At 34.8% G+C, this 16,380-nt stretch overlaps 1 protein-coding gene, 1 non-coding gene and 1 pseudogene across 2 annotated transcripts; 1 reads left to right on the top strand and 2 right to left on the bottom strand.

Moving 5' to 3' along the window:
* Positions 1 to 5,767, bottom strand: part of LOC121236695 — a 58,476-nt pseudogene extending 52,709 nt beyond the window's left edge.
* Positions 5,768 to 6,187: 420 nt separating this feature from the next.
* LOC121243853 lies at positions 6,188 to 6,294 on the top strand. Its single transcript, XR_005936310.1, has one exon. It is a non-coding gene; the product is annotated as a small nucleolar RNA R71 (small nucleolar RNA).
* Positions 6,295 to 8,878: 2,584 nt separating this feature from the next.
* Positions 8,879 to 12,656, bottom strand: LOC121236680 (putative B3 domain-containing protein At5g66980). Its single transcript, XM_041133116.1, has 4 exons — positions 12,516 to 12,656; positions 10,438 to 10,828; positions 10,189 to 10,334; positions 8,879 to 9,184 (listed from the first exon to the last, which is right to left on the bottom strand). The coding sequence occupies exons 1-4, from the start codon at positions 12,654 to 12,656 to the stop codon at positions 8,879 to 8,881; spliced, it is 984 nt and encodes a 327-aa protein (XP_040989050.1).
* Positions 12,657 to 16,380: the final 3,724 nt, after the last annotated feature.

Here is a 16,380-nt window from a genome sequence, read left to right as displayed (position 1 = left end):
TTCCAAGAATACCCATGTGTTGTAATATCTTTCCCATGATATCCTGCAACATAAATAAGATGTGAGGAGTAAAATTTTGGGGTATTAATTTTGGTGTTGACTAACTGCATTATAACTCTTTTCAAGTGGAAAATACCAAAATTTAACATTGAGTCAAGTACTAAAAATTATTGCATAATTAAGTGCTTAATTCATTTTTTGGTTAAATAATTCATTCACTTTATCAGCTTAATCATGTAGTTTTTGATAATTTATCACCCCCCCAACTAGCTTTTTGCTAGTCTCTAGCAAATAATGCGATAAAAATATTGTAGGATCCAAGAGTGAGCCACTGAACTCAAAAATCTCTACAAAAGATCTATCTTATTGAAATCCTGGGCATTAAAATGTAGACAGGTCAGGTCATAGCTTAACACAAAAGCTTATAAAATTCTCAAGAGCTCAAACAAGGGAAATATACTTATGTTGAAGATCTTTGAGTGCATTAAGTGTGTGAACGGATTGCCATTTATTAGTTTCAAGATTCCTCACAACAGTTTCAGCCTAGCAACTTTTTCAAGAAAAACTAAAAGGTCTTTACTACAATTCAAAACCATTACATTGGCGGCTTTCACGCTATCACATTTTTTTTTTAATAGATCCCGGTGATAGGCAACATTTTCCAATGTACTTGCACCATTTTTTTTTTTTTTTTTTTGTGTGCAGGATCTCTAGCCTGTCCCTTTTCTCATGTATTTTCATAACCATTTTTTTTTATATATATATGTATCACACTTTTCCTTGGCCATTAAGATATGGTTCATTGTAGTTCTTACTAATTGCTTAGAAGAAACCACTGGTTGTCATCAAACAAACAACAAAAAGTATTTGCTTGTGTCAATTAAGGTCATCAATCAATAGCTTTGAAATAAATTTCCCAAATTTGAGTTGCTAAGACTTATCATAAGTTCTAGTGTTGAACTTAAACCTAAACCAATGAGAATTAGTGTAGCCCAAGATTGCAACTATCTGATCTTAAGTAGAGAAGTGTGAAAATAGTAACTTGGCAGCAAAAAAAAAAAAAAAAAAAATTCAGACCCCACAATTATAAATCGTGAGAGACTAATGGTAGAAGACTCTCCTTACTCCCAACTAAAAATGAGCAGTGTCCTCACTGCAAATCATGAATAAAACAAGGCATGAAAGGAAATAGGGCCGAAGGAAAATACCAGAGATGGCTGAAGTGATCATGAACGTAAAAATGAAACCAGAAAAAAAAATAAACAATGCTGAACCTGAAAAGATATACTGAAGAGAAATAAAAAGGAAAGAACAAAACATAGAAGTGAAACAAATAAAAGCAGAAAAAAAAAGAAAAAAAAAATTAAAGCAAAACTAAAAAATGAGCTAATGATCATGAGAATAAGTTGTATCTTCCAAAAGAATTGAAGTATCCTCATGTGAAAGTTTTGCCAAAAAATGTTTAAGTCGTTGGCCATTGACTTTGAAAGTATTTCCATTTTGAGGATTAGTAATCTCAACAGTTCCATATGAAAACACAGCCTTAACTACATAAGGACCACTCCACCTCGATCTTAATTTGCCTGGAAATAGATGGAGGCGAGAATTGTAAAGTAAGACTTGTTCATTGGGCTCAAAATTCTTTTTCTGGATGTGCTTGTCATGTAACACCTTCATGCGCTCCTTTGACAATTTAGAATTGTAATATGCATCTCGTCTAAGCTCATTCAATTCTGAAATCTGAAATTTCCTCACAGAACCAGCATGGTCAATGGAAAAATTAAATTGTTTAACAGCCCAATATGCCTTATGTTCAAGCTCAACGGGAAGATGACATGCTTTTCCATATACCAAGCGGTAAGGGGACATGTTAAGAGAGGTTTTAAAGGTTGTCTTCTAGGCCCAAATTGCATCAGTCAGCCTTAAAGACCAATCTTTTCTGTTGGGTTGACTGTTTTTTCTAAGATGTGCTTAAGTTCTCTATTAGCTAATTCAGTTTGCCCATTCGTTTGAGGGTGATATGGAGTGGAAACCTTATGGTGTATACCATATTTTTTCATGAAGGCAGCAAATGGTTTGTTGCAAAAATGAGTTCCATTATCACTAATGATAGCTCTAGGCATGTCAAATCTAGTAAAAATGTTTTCTTTCAAGAACTTAAGCACAACCTTATGGTCATTTGTTTTACATGGGATGGCTTCAACCCACTTTGAAACATAATCAACAGCCACGAGGATATACAAATAACCAAACGAAGATGGAAATGACCCCATAAAATCAATCCCCCAACAATAAAAAATCTCAATGACCAAAATGGGTTATAAAGGCATCATGTTTCTCTTAGTGATTGTGCCTAATTTTTGACATGGTTCACATGTTTTGCAAAAACTATACGCATCCTTAAACGTATGCGGCCAATAAAACCCACTTTGTAAAATTTTTGCAACGGTTTTATGTGCAAAAAAAATGTCCCCCACAAGCCTGATTATGACAAAAAGAAAGAACAACTTGTATTTCATGATCAGGCACACATTTCCTTATGATTTGGTTAGAATAATATTTAAACAAATAAAGATCGTCATAGAAGAATGTCTTTACCTCATGCTTGAATTTTCGTATGTCTTGAGCATTCCAATGGGGTGGAGTTTGTCCTGTCATCAAAAAATTAACTATGTCAACAAACCAAGGTAAATTTTCTACTGACATTAATTGTTCATCAAGAAAAGAGTCAAGGATAGGGACAGTGTGCTCATTTTCAGCAAATGTAAGCCGAGACAAGTGGTCGGCGACTATGTTTTCAGCACCCTTCCTGTCTTTGATGATAAGGTCGAATTCTTGGAGAAGAACAATCTATCGGATTAAACGTGGTTTAACATCCTTCTTCGACAATAAGTACTTTAACACTGCATGATCAGTGAAAACAACCGCAGGAGAACCAAGAATATAAGTTCGAAACTTGTCTAATGCAAAAACTACAGCAAGCAATTCCTTTTCTGTGGTAGAATAATTTCTTTGGGCTCCATTTAGAGTTCTACTTGCATAAGAAATGACATGTGGGAACTTATTTCTACGCTGTCCAAGAATAGCTCCTATGGCTACATCGCTAGCATCACACATTATCTCAAAAGGAATAGATCAAACAGGGGGTTGCATGATAGGGGCTGTAGTGAGCAAAATTTTCAGCTTATCAAAAGCATTTTGACAAGAAGAGGTCCATTCAAAAGCAATATCATGCATAAGTAACTCACACAAGGGTTTAGAAATTGAACTAAAATTTTGAATGAATCTCCTATAAAACCCAGCATGCCCAAGAAATGATCTGATTTCTTTTACTGTTTTGGGTATAGGAAGCTTGGAGATAAGCTCGATCTTAGCTTTATCAACCTTAATGCCTCGTGATGAGACTATGTGACCAAGAACTATGCCTTGTTGAACCATGAAATGACACTTTTCCCAATTGAGAAGCAAATGCTTCTCTTCACACCTAGCAAAAACATCTTGTAAGTTAGTCAAACATGCATCAAAAGAACTACCAAACACTGAAAAATCATCCATGAATACTTTCAAACAATTTTTAATTATGTCGCTGAAAATACTAAGCATACATCTTTGGAAAGTAGCTGGTGCATTACATAGTCCAAAAGGCATTCTTCTAAATGTAAAAGTGCCAAACGGGCAAGTAAAAGTTGTTTTCTATTGATCTTCAGGTGCTATTTCTATTTGGTAAAAATTAGAAAATCCACCAAAAAAAAAAAATAGAAATCATGGCCAGCAACTTTTTCTAACACTTGATCAAGAAATGGCAAAGGGAAATGATCTTTCCTAGTGGCGGTATTCAACTTCCTATAATCTATACACATTCGCCAACCAGTAGAAATCCTAGTAGGAATTAGTTCATCTTTCTCATTTTTCACAATGGTAAACCCAAATTTTTTTGGGATTACATGAATGGGACTTACCCACTTGCTGTCTGCAATAGGGTAGACGATCCCCACATCAAGTAGTTTCAAAACCTCTATTTTTACTACCTCTTTCATGGTAGGATTTAGTCTCATTTGCATCTCCCTAGAGACTTTAGCATTTTCTTCTAAATAAATCCTATGAGTGCACACAAGAGGGTTTATACCTTTTATATCTGCGATTGTCCACCCAATAGCACCTTTGTGCTGCTTTAAGACTCACATTAGTCTCCCTTGTTGATCATGAGTGAGTTGGGCTGAAATCACCACTGGGAATGTGCTGTCCGAACCCAAAAATGCATATTTCAGGTCATTCGACAATGGCTTCAGCTCTAGTGTTGGGATTTCATTTGCTGAAAGCTTCAAACTTACTGTCAATGGTGGAAGCTGCTCAATTTTTGGCCTCCATCTAGTCTCAAATTTATTTTCTGCATTAAAAATAGGAGAAACATCAATGGGGGTATCATCAGTGATGAGATCACAAATATTTTCTAACTCAAACAGCAGGTTAGTGGGCTGGTATGCCAAATAAGCCTCTTCCTCAAGGATGCTTTCCAACAAATTTACTTCTTGTACATCTTCCAAGTCTTAAGGTTGCCTACAAATATTAAAAATGTTTAGTTCAAGGGTCAAGTTCCCAAAACTCAGCTTTAAAACACCACTCCTACAATTTATTAATGCATTTGAAGTAGTAAGAAAATGTCTCCCAAGAATCACAGGTGCTTGAAAAGAAGATTTTGGTGTCAAGTGAACATTCAACACAACAAAATCTACGGGGTAAAAAAATTTATCCACTTGAACTAAGACATCCTCAACAACTCCTCTTGGCATTTTAATAGACATGTCCGCTAGTTGTAAAATGATAGGAGTTGGTTTTAATTCCTCTAAACCAAATTGCTCATAAACATTATAAGGCAGTAAATTCACACTTGAACCTAGATCTAACAATGCTTGACCAATTTTTGAACTTCCTATAATACAAGCAATTGTTGGTGAACCGGGGTCTTTATATTTGGTGGGGTATTACTTTGAATTATGGTACTGATCTGCTCAGTAAGAAAAGCTTTCTTTTGCACATTTAATTTCCTTTTAACCATACACAAATCTTTTAGAAACTTAGCATATGTAGGAATTTGTTGAATAGCATCCAACAAAGGGATGTTAATCCTAACTTACTTGAGTATTTCTAAAATTTCAAATTGGTGTTTGTCTTTGTGCAGAGGAACCAATGTTTGAGGAAAAGGAGTAGGTACAGGACATGAAATCTTTTCAGTTTCATTTTCAGTTTCACTTTATTCAAACTCACACTTTTCAGCCTCATTTTGTACAGGTTTAGAGGCCTTACCAGTCTTGTCTGAACATTGAGTTGGAATGTTCACCACGCTACCATTTCTCAAAGTAGTGACTGCCTTCACTTGCCTAACATTTGAACTCTCAACCGCTCTTTGAGGTGGCTGACTTTGTGGATTGGGTTGAGGTTGTGCAGGAAATTTTCCTTTTTCTTGAGAGCTCCATGCCATAGTCATCTTTGTAAGTGTGCTCCGAATGTCATTTATCGCTTGAGAGTTTTGATTGTTGATTGTTGCTTGACCTTGCATAAACTGCTGCAAGGTGTTTGACAATTGTTGTACCGTCTCCTCAAGTCCTTTCATTTGCATTGGAGGTGCTTGAATTGTGAGTTGAGAGGGTCCCGAAGCCAAGGCTGCTGGATCTACTTGCTGGTCATTCCTCCACCCAAAATTTGGGTGGTTTCTCCATCCTGAATCGTAAGAATTAGAGTAAGAACCAGAATACGGTTTATGTAGCATATTTACAGTATTAGATTGATCCTACAACACCTCTTTGAATGCGGGGATCATGGGACACTCATTAGTTGAATGCCCATGATCCTCACATATGCCACACTTCTCAGAATTTTTATGGACAGCATGCACTTCATTCACCTTTTTCAATTCCATGGCTTTCATTTTTCTAGACAACAAGGTTAATTTAGCATGCAAATCATCATCTTCCTTTAAAGTATATTTTCCATGACCAGGCTCAACTTGCCTAGACCTGTCATGCACATTAGTTGTGTCCCAAGATTGAGCATTTTTAGCAAGGTAATCAAAATATTCAAATGCTTCGGCTCTTTGTCGAAAAATTCTCCATTACATATGGTTTGTACAAATTGGCACATTTTAGGTGTCAAACTTTCATAAAAAAAACTTATCACACGACAATTTTCATAACCATGATGGGGAAAAGCATTCAAAAGATCTTTGAACCTTTCCCAACTTTGATAAAAAGTTTCAGAATCTTTTTGGGTAAAGTTCATGATTTGTCTTTTGAGTGCATTTGTCCTATGTATTGGAAAGAATTTCTTCAAAAATTCAGTTTGCATTTCCTGCCATATGCCTATGGTTCTAGGTTTCAATGAATTTAGCCACGTTTTAGCCTTATCTTTCAAAGAAAATGGAAACAACTTTAGTCTAACAACCTCTTCAGTGCATGTCCGATCCATGAATGTAGAACAAACCTCTTCAAACTCTTTGATATGAAGGTAAGGGTTCTCAGATTCCATGCCATGAAAATGTGGAATTAATGGAATCATTCCAGGTTTGAAATTAAAGGCATTTACATTCAAATGTTGTATTATGCATGAGGGTGTGCTAGTTCTGATAGGTTGTAAATAATCTCTAAGTGTCTTGTTCTGATTTACTACTTCCCTATCATGATTCTTATTTTCAGCCATGGTGCTATTAGTGTCAAAAGATGACTCAATAGAAAGTGATTATGAGGTAAAAGACGCTTGTGATTCTGTCCTAACCAACCGAGAAGTATGGTCCCTAGTCCAACCAGTCGTACAAACAAGAACAGAAAATAAAAGAATATGCAAGACAAACAGAAGAAAAAAAATAAAGTAAAATAAAATAAAGAAGAATGTCACCCAAGCTGTGAAGAGGTTCTCAGCACTACAAACGTCTTCTCAACAATTTGAGAATGCTTTGATAAACACCAGTTGTCCCCGGTAACGGCGCCAAAAACTTGATGGCTTTCTAAATATGTCTTCCAAGTGCAGAAGCTATCAAAGTAGTACATGGATGAGTTCCATGGTCATTCCACAGGGACAATAGTATTCATGCTGAGCAAGCATATAATGAAGTGTATTTTGTGTGAGGAGCTTGTTGGTGAAAGGGCTATTTATGCAACAAAGAAAAGAAACAAGAAAAATATATTTATGTACTGATTTGAAGTGTATTAATGAAGAGTGGTTGGGATCTTTTCTGTATTTGTTGAATAATTTTCTGAATGCTTGTAGACTTAAAAATAATGGAAATAGAAAGAAATGAGAAAAGAAATTGAATACTAGATAATTGAGTGCAAGTAATGTAGAGATTGCAGTAATATCAAAGAAAGTGACACAATATGTCAAACACTTGGGCTACAAGTGTCTTCAGCCCAGCATTTTATCTCCAGTATAAAGTATCTATAGAGTGCAAATAAATTTACTATAAAAACTAACGATGAAAAATCTTGAAAATATTACCAACTTTCTGTTGTGCCTTACGTCAACAGGAACAAGAGTTTTTGGTTTTGACTTATCTCAACAAAATCAACTTGCAAAACTATAAAATAGATTTTTATCATATCAGAATCACTCTAATAAGTAGTTTAGTGCAAGAGAATCCATATCTTGTAGCTCAAGCTGTAAACTTAGCCTAACATCATTCTCTCAAGGAAATAGAAAATAAAACAATTAAACTCAAACTCATAAACGAGTGCTCTGTGCATCACAAAACTGCCAATAAAATTTCAGAATCTCTACTATTAAGGAAATAAAATCATCTCCAACCCCAAAAAACTGCAAACGAAAAATCCACTAGAAGAAAAAACAGAAGAATGAGAAGAGACGGCGCACAACAAAAATCTTTTCTTTATACTCTACATCCCTTTTTGCATTTTGCGTCTCCTCTCTGCATTTTGCCCAGTGTTCGTGTGAGTGGGTCTGCCCGTGTGTGTGAAGCTGCGCCCTTGAGGCCCCCTCTTTTGCCTTCCCGTTTCGCGTCTCCAACCATGCATTTTGAGTCGCCCTGCTGTGAGGCCATGATCCCTCTCTGCAACTTATTACTGCGTCCCTGCAGTGCATCCATTCTAGGTCCTGCAGTTTGCATCGTCAGCTCCTGCCCGCGTCTTCAACCCATATCTCCAGCCCCTACTGTCTCGCATGATTCCCCCTGCAATGTGTCTTCTTGAGCCGCTCGATCCAGGTCCATGTGTTGCACGTCTCCAATCTTTTCCTCTGCAGTGCACTGCTCTGCACCTCAGTCCCGTGTGTGTGAGTTTCTAGTGCCTTCTTTTGGATGTTGCCGTGCCAGTTGGGTAATTCCAAAAATACCCATGTGTTTTAACATCTTTCCCTTAATATCCTGCAACATAAATAAGATGTGAGAGAAGTAAAATTTTGTGGTCTTAATTTTGGTGTGGACTGACAGCAATACAACTCTTTTCAAGTGCAAAATACCAAAATTTAACATTGAGTCAAAATTACTACATAATTAAGTGCTTAATGCCTTTTTTGGTTAAACAATTCATTCACTTTAGCAGATTAATCATATATTTTTTGACACTTTATCAATAACCTGACAAAAATGCAAGACGAGACATGAAGCCACTATTCATTTCATGATAAAAATAAGTAAATGAATAAAAAGAAGCTAATTTCAAGTCCACAGCAAGAATGACTAAGGATTTACAGAAGTGCCTAACTAACTCCTATGTGGATAAAATAGTACAAAGAACTATAACCTAACCAGGTATGTGTTGCAAAGCAGAATTGAGAAAAGTTGTCTCGTGCCATGAGAACAAGCACTGTTGGGTTTGCATTTCCACCACGAAGTTGGGCCGCACTTGGGCGGTGGGGGTGGATTTTTTGTATATCATGCCTTCTTCCTGTACAAACACCAATCCTTTGGTAACTTCTTGAATCTTGCATTTCCACGAAGAATTTGAACGTTCATTTCTTTGCATGTATTTCCTCTTTCGAGGATAAACTCAGACACACATTGGTCTTTAGGTTGTACAGCATTCTTCTCTACGAAATAAGACCACCCATTAGCAATCATGATTCGACCATTCGACTGTTCAACAATTTTCACAGGGCACTTCTCTTCATTCGGACCGCGAATTACCACTTCTTGCTTCAGCTTAATGTTATATGCATTCACCACTAATCTACGAACACACTGCAGCCATAACCAATGTCATGAGAAATCTATTCTTTCAAACATTTACAGAAAGCATGTGGACCTGACATAACTAGTTAACTCGCAATAACAAGAGAATTATTTGATACAAACAACATATATGGCAATGATGAATTAAAAAATAATTATGAATTTGAAGGTTCTAATACAAATATGAGTATATTCCAAGAAAAGAAATCAATTTTGGTTCTCTCCGACAATTTTAAAAAATGACTAGTTTCTGCCTTCCAAAAAAGATGAATCGGATGAAACAATAACAAATAATGAGCATTCATGTTACATCCAGATCAGCTTCTACTCCACTCAATCAAGATGACACCGCCAAATGTTCCTAAATTTAAAGTATCCTAGAAGCATAACACCTAATACATTTATTATATTTTCTCTTTTGGTATGTAAAGATATCACATTTTATCAAAAAGCACTAGAAGCACAACATGAGTACACTAGGGATATACTGTAACGATCATGGGAAAGCACTAACCATATTTGAGCTTTAACCCCAGAAAGACAGTCAATTTGAAGCTTCCCTAAAATTAGGTATAAACATAGTTTCACCTAGAAAGTAGCCAATGTGGGATTGAGCACCCATGACTACCTTTAATGTCGGTTATATATATTCACAATGTGGGAATAAGGAAAGGGACAGCGAATAGATTTCCAAGTAATTAAAAAGTGAACAAACACCAAATAATATCATTGTGATACCAATTTGACTCAAATAAAACGATACTCTCCACATCTAATCTTATGATCCACAACCAAAATCCCAATAACCTTCTCACTCTTCCTCCAATTTCCAAATAAAAATACCTCAATAATTCAGAAAAAAGTATATATGCATCTCCTAGGCAGTGCACTCCATCGTTGATCCTTGCACCCAAAATATATCATCTGAAAACCATTCTGAACCCTCACCTCTCCATATATCAAAATCCCAATGTACCATATGGACATTGCAAATACAAGACCAGAAAACTCACCAAGGTATATCGCATAAATTTAGAAATGGATGTAACGAAATAAGGATTCTTTGGTGCAACAACTTGGGCAACTTTAGGGCACTTGTTTTGTTCAAGATTTGCTTGAGCAATTCTTCTTGATTTATGTTGATTAGCTTTTGATGAAACTGCAAGCATACAATTTCTAAATACATAATTTGTATTCAAAAACAAAAAAAACAATGGGAGAAAGCAACTAGTTGAGAGTAATAAGTGTTAAGTACAACTCACCTCCTGCCTCTTCATTGGTCTTGAGACCTATCTGCAAAAGCTTTCGTTTGCCACCACGAGTCAATCTACCACAAGTCTGCTCTGCTGTAGAATCTTCATCAGGGGTCAGACATGGAAGAGTCTTGCCCGTAGCTTCAGCTTTGTACTTCATGCATCCAGTTATATTGAATATCTTGACTTTAAACACATTACTTCTATTGAATTTGAAAATTAGAAAGTCCCCAAATTCCAGAGAATGATCACTTGCAAACTGTTGCCAGCCACACTTAAAACACAAGCGGCTGCCAATTTGGTCCAGCTCAACAGGCCAAGAGTTTCCAGTATGATCAATGAGAATGGCCTTCTTTGGCATGTTTCCAGTGAAGTGCTTGATAAATGCGGGTGGTATGGACTGCAAATAGATTGAGATTTCATCAGATAATTAACAGTCCATCTAAATTCAAAAACACCACAAATGATACCCATTCCTATCTATTGTCTATTGCATGATGATAAAGATAGAACCTTTTTTTGGAAGAGTTGAAGAGATTCTTTTTTAACACATTTATTTCCCTGGGCTTGCATCATTGTTTGGAATGGGGACAGCTTTCATAATTTGCTTGTATCCATCACTAGTGTTTAGTGGTTATTAGGTGTATTTTGTGTATATTCCTTTTACTATCAATAAAGTTTTACTTTTACTTATATATAAAGAAAAATATAGAACGTTTTTGACAACTCTTTTACAACTTCGCTTTAAATAGGGGATAATTTTGTAAAATAACGATACTCTTATAACAACTTTAGAGCTTATTTTACGCAGTTACTCTCCATTTAAAACAAAGTAGTAAAAAAAGGTGGTAAAAAGGGTTACATTTGTGTCTCTACTATCACAATACTTAACAACATTTTTCCTTTTGAGTATAGATGGTGTTTTAGTATTATACGTATCAAACATGAAAAGTGCAATGAACCATTTAGGTTCTAGAAAGAACATATAGAAACATATATATATATATATATATATATATATATATAAATGGAAGATATTGTTTATCAATACTTGAGAAAGAAATCCAAAAATCAAACGCCCTGATAAAAGAGTATTTTCCTTCAGAACATTCTTAACCTGTTAGTGCATACATCAATACATACATATATGTATTGGAGGGAAAGGAGGGCAAAGGAGCAAAATACTGCAGAAAAATGTTAAAATTACGTTGTCCCATACATTTTTCACAGTGAACAGCTTTATTTCTATTACTTCAAGAAGTAACACTGTTCTCTTTATTTCTTAATTTTCAAAAACAGAAGTACAAAAGAACATTATAAATATGAAATGGTTGTGTGTAACGATGTGATCCAATATTAATGGGGATAAATTATATATTATTTCATTAGACCTAAAATTAGGTTAATGGGTCAATTATTATAGAAGCCCAATTGAGTGTTTGAGTATATAGACTACAGGTCTAAGATTTTTATTTTTTTGGCGAATATCAAATTTATTGGGCTTGCCTTGTTATTAGTATCATTAAATATTTTTTTTGGAATCTTGGTATGGTCAAGAAATTTATGAAACAAAATATTTTTCTTCAGGATTAGGCGTGGCCCAAATATTTGAAATGGGCTAAAAAGCCCAAGCCCGTAATATCTTATTTCGGAGTTCATGTTGTACACAATACACTTTCGTTCCCACTGCCACGCTTCTTCCTATTTTTCCTCGGGTTTCAACCACCTATTTTAGGCATCAGCTCATGCACGTAAAAACCCCTCAACTAGGATTACTCTTGACGTCAGTTTTCTCCATGGCATGCACGTTCCTATCTCCACGACATTCACAGCAACAGCTTGCGTAGGAGTTATACATTCACGTTATGCAGTTTTTTCTCCCTTTCTTTTCTTTAGGATTTCTATTCGTCTAGATATATATAAATATATATATATATATATATATATATGTGTGTGTGTGTGTGTGTGTAAGGGAGATCCTTATCACGGCATATAGAGGATAGCCCAAAGCACCCCGCCGCTGCACCTGACCGAGAGAAACAAAGCCACGGCCATAGCCCTGTGCCACTGTCATGCACGTAACGCACCTCTGTTTTTGCACTCACGGAACAGAGCATGCCCATGCCATGAAAAGCCGCCCGGACACTACTCAGTGAGACGTAGCAACGGGAAAGGCCACGACTCGACGACGGTACCACTGCGGCGACTCCATTGCGCAGACCATGCATGATCGTGAAGGACCTCCAAGCACTGTCACACGTACGGCACGCGGTGGCTTCTTGCCGAGCATCTCGACGCTGCAAGTTCAAGTTGTTCCACCAACCATCTCGCTAGAAACCACCCAGGTAGCCACGGAAACCACCGCCCGAGCACTCTCCGTCGGCCCAGATCCGCTGCACATTGCTCTCTACTGCCGCACTCACCACCATCATCCATGGCAGCAACCATGTCTATATTTATTCTTTTGAAAATATATGCCCTTTTTAATCCCTTCCCGTCTGGTATTCTGAGTATATTGAAGGATTTTTTTTAAGTATAATTATATTTATAACCTTACACTTAAGTATGTGTTAAGTTTATCTCATTTATATGGATTGGACTTAATGTTTTACATTGGGCTTGACTTTATTTTAATTATGGAGACTATTACGTCATTTTTAAGTTGGGTTGTGCTTAACATTTTAAGTTGAGTTTAATTTTATTAAATAAATATATTAGTCAGAAGTTCATTTTTATTAGAAAATACTTAAAGAATTTGAAATGTATTTTAAAGTATATTATTTAGCCTATTATTTTAGTTAATATTCTCCTTTGTCTATTTAGTCAGGTTTTAATAAAATTATTAAGTTATATTTTAAATAGAAATAAAGAAATATGTTAAGAATATTTAAATGATATTATTATTTATTTGATTTCTTGTTTAATTATGTTAATTATAAGAAAGGAAACCTATTTTAAGAATTTAGGTTTTTATTACTTATTTTAATAAAATTGATATTATATCTCAAAGTATTATACTAAGTTATATTTTGAAAGTAAGAATATGCTATTAGTATTGTAAATAATTTATGATATCAATATTCATTGATTTTTTTTTATAAACAAAATATTTATTTGATTATGTTCTACGATATGAATTTAGTTAAGTAGAATATTAGTACATGTTATTCCTAGATAGATTTAGTAATAGTTATTATTGTATATAGGTGTCAAGTTACGAAGTGTTATTCAAGAAGAAACGTACTGAGGTAAGTAATTTGATCATAAATTAGGATCATCACAGTTCAGTTTATAGATAATTATTATTCAAGCCAGTTCATTGACAGCCATTATTTATGAACCACTCATGTAATATGCAAACATGTCATCCAGCATAGCATACGATCATGTCATTCCGCATCATGTTCAGATTCAAAAATTAGAATTATGTATATATTATGTCATGCATCTCATGTGTATAAGACACGCAAGCTATCTTAAATTCAAAGTGAAAGATAAGATCAGATCAGTTAATAATCAAATGGCCATTCAGATGCATGATACCAATGCAGTTCAGTTTCAGGGTGGATGTGCAAGCCACGAACTCAGTCGTGGTCCACCATAGTATGCTAGAATACTATCAGCGGCTCCCCTTGCGACCGCGGGATGTGGGGCCAGTGCACAACCTCGCACACATGGTTAAGTGTGTTGGCCAGTCAGATAAATCAGATCAGTCAGATAAATCAGTTAGTTAATTCAGTTAAAACAGTCATGCATAGCACAAGCATCAGTATGAATAGTCATGATTTTAAACTCTCAGCATGAAAGTTTTTATGAAAACCTTATGTTTAGTATGTTTACGTTGTGATGGATTTCTTGCTGAGTCTTTGACTCATTTTTGTTTGTTTTTCATGTTTTTAACCACCCAAGTGAGGATGATGAATATGAGCAGGCAGACCAGGAATAGAAGGAGTATGAAATTTTTTTGTACAGACTTTATAAAATAAAATATGCTTTTATGACATGAATTTTGTTCAGTTTATTTCATTTAATGTTTTTGGAAGACTTTTTATTAGACATTTTCTACAAAATAAATTTCTAATTTCATTTATGAATTTGAGATTTATTGTCAGATTTATTTTTTATGAAAAGTACGTGACACACCTAACCTTTAGGAAGGGGGTGTTACAATGTGGAAACAAGGGTATAACTTAACAAAGATGGAAAGGGTGGCTGCCAAAAATTAAATCCCTTCGTAAAACGTCACAAAATAAAACGCATAGTTAGGAACCTTCAAGAATATCAATATCATAGACAACACTCTAGCAAGTCACAAGTAGGGTGAAGTAGACCCTTTTCTTATCTTGGCCATATGGGAAATTCTCAAATCCCTGACACCTAAAACTATGCCTTTTGTTTTACTTGATTTCGCTTGTAACAAAACAGAGCAGCAGGATTTTAAGAATCCGGTAAAACAATAGACCAGAAAAGAATTTTATGAATCTATGAGAGCAAAAGAAAAGGGTACTTTATCCGTTTGATTCAAAGCAAACACTGAAATCTTCAATGGCTGAAAAACAAAGTCTCATATCCACCAACTACTAGAAACAGTGAGCTTTAAAAACCTCTCTTGGTATTTTAATTAAAAAAAATGGCTTAAAATTGGAAGCATATATAGTATAACCATAAGAGAAAAAAAATAGTTGAGTAACTTATTTTCCGAAATATAAGAAGTACACTCTTTGTGTTTCCTTCTCTTCGCTATGCTCGTTTTCCTTGAGGGAAGATACAACAACAAACAGCTCCAACTTTCAGCTTTGGTTACTTGCGTTGAAAACACTAGAACTTGAACTCCTTGCTTTAATTGTTTCAAGGGGCACATTCCCGAACTTCCTACAACACTCAAAGCTCGCTTCGCTCACTCAAGGAAGTCGAAGCCCTGATTTTGATATTTACGTAAATGATTGTTGAACCCTCTAGTTACATCATGTACAAACTAAATTAAAAGAATGTTCAGATTCTCAATAGTAATCTTTTCAATCTATCAAGGTAACAGAAAGTTCAACTTTCTTGAAACCATTGCAAAGCCAATTTCACCTACTAAGAAACTAAAGTGAGGCTTGAGACTTTTTGAATGTTCTGTATCATTCTTCTTCCATTCAATGTAAGCAGAAAAGTAGTGGCTATTAAGTGGCAATAAAGCACCTCTTTGTGTTGTCTATTGCTTAATGCAGCACATTTTGTGATGTGAATCTGTTGCCCACCATGAGCTACATTATCCACTCCTATACTAAATGACCATGTATTTAATGATTTAAGTTTAGAATAATTTAAAATTCATGTCAATAATTATTAAACAATTTAGAATTTGAAGTCTTTAATACTTCTGTTCGTCTCTATAATACTTCATATACTTAATTCATTTTATGACTATGCATTTAAATAATATTGAAGTCTTTCAACCATGTAATTATTTTTCATTTTATTTTTTAATGACCAATTAAAATTTTAAATTGCCACCTTACTCAAAAAAAGAAATATATGCTGCTACTTTTTTTGAGATGCTAGCTCCTCTCCTCTAGATGTTTTTTTTTTTTCCTTTTTTAAGACTGTTTGAGACATTTCTTGGTCAAATTTAGTGGGTTGTTTTTTTTTTTTTTTATTTGTTTTACCAGTAATATCTTAATTCATTTTATGACTATTCATTTAAATAATATTGAAGTCTTTCAACCATGAAATTATTTTTCATTTTATTTTTTAATGACCAATTAAAATTTTAAATTGCCACCTTACTCAAAAAAAGAAATATATGCTGCTACTTCTTTTAAGATGCTAGCTCCTCTCCTCTAGATGTATTTTTTTTTTTCTTTTTTAAGACTGTTTGAGACTTTTCTTGGTCAAATTTAGTGGGTTTTTTTTTATTTGTTTTACCAGTAATATCTTAAATTCATTTTATGACTATTCATTTAAATA

This window comes from Juglans microcarpa x Juglans regia, chromosome 1D (assembly GCF_004785595.1).
Source record: "Juglans microcarpa x Juglans regia isolate MS1-56 chromosome 1D, Jm3101_v1.0, whole genome shotgun sequence".
Taxonomy (NCBI): domain Eukaryota; kingdom Viridiplantae; phylum Streptophyta; class Magnoliopsida; order Fagales; family Juglandaceae; genus Juglans; species Juglans microcarpa x Juglans regia.
The sequence above is the reverse complement of the archived record's forward strand: the minus strand, read 5'-3'. Positions and strand labels throughout refer to the sequence as shown.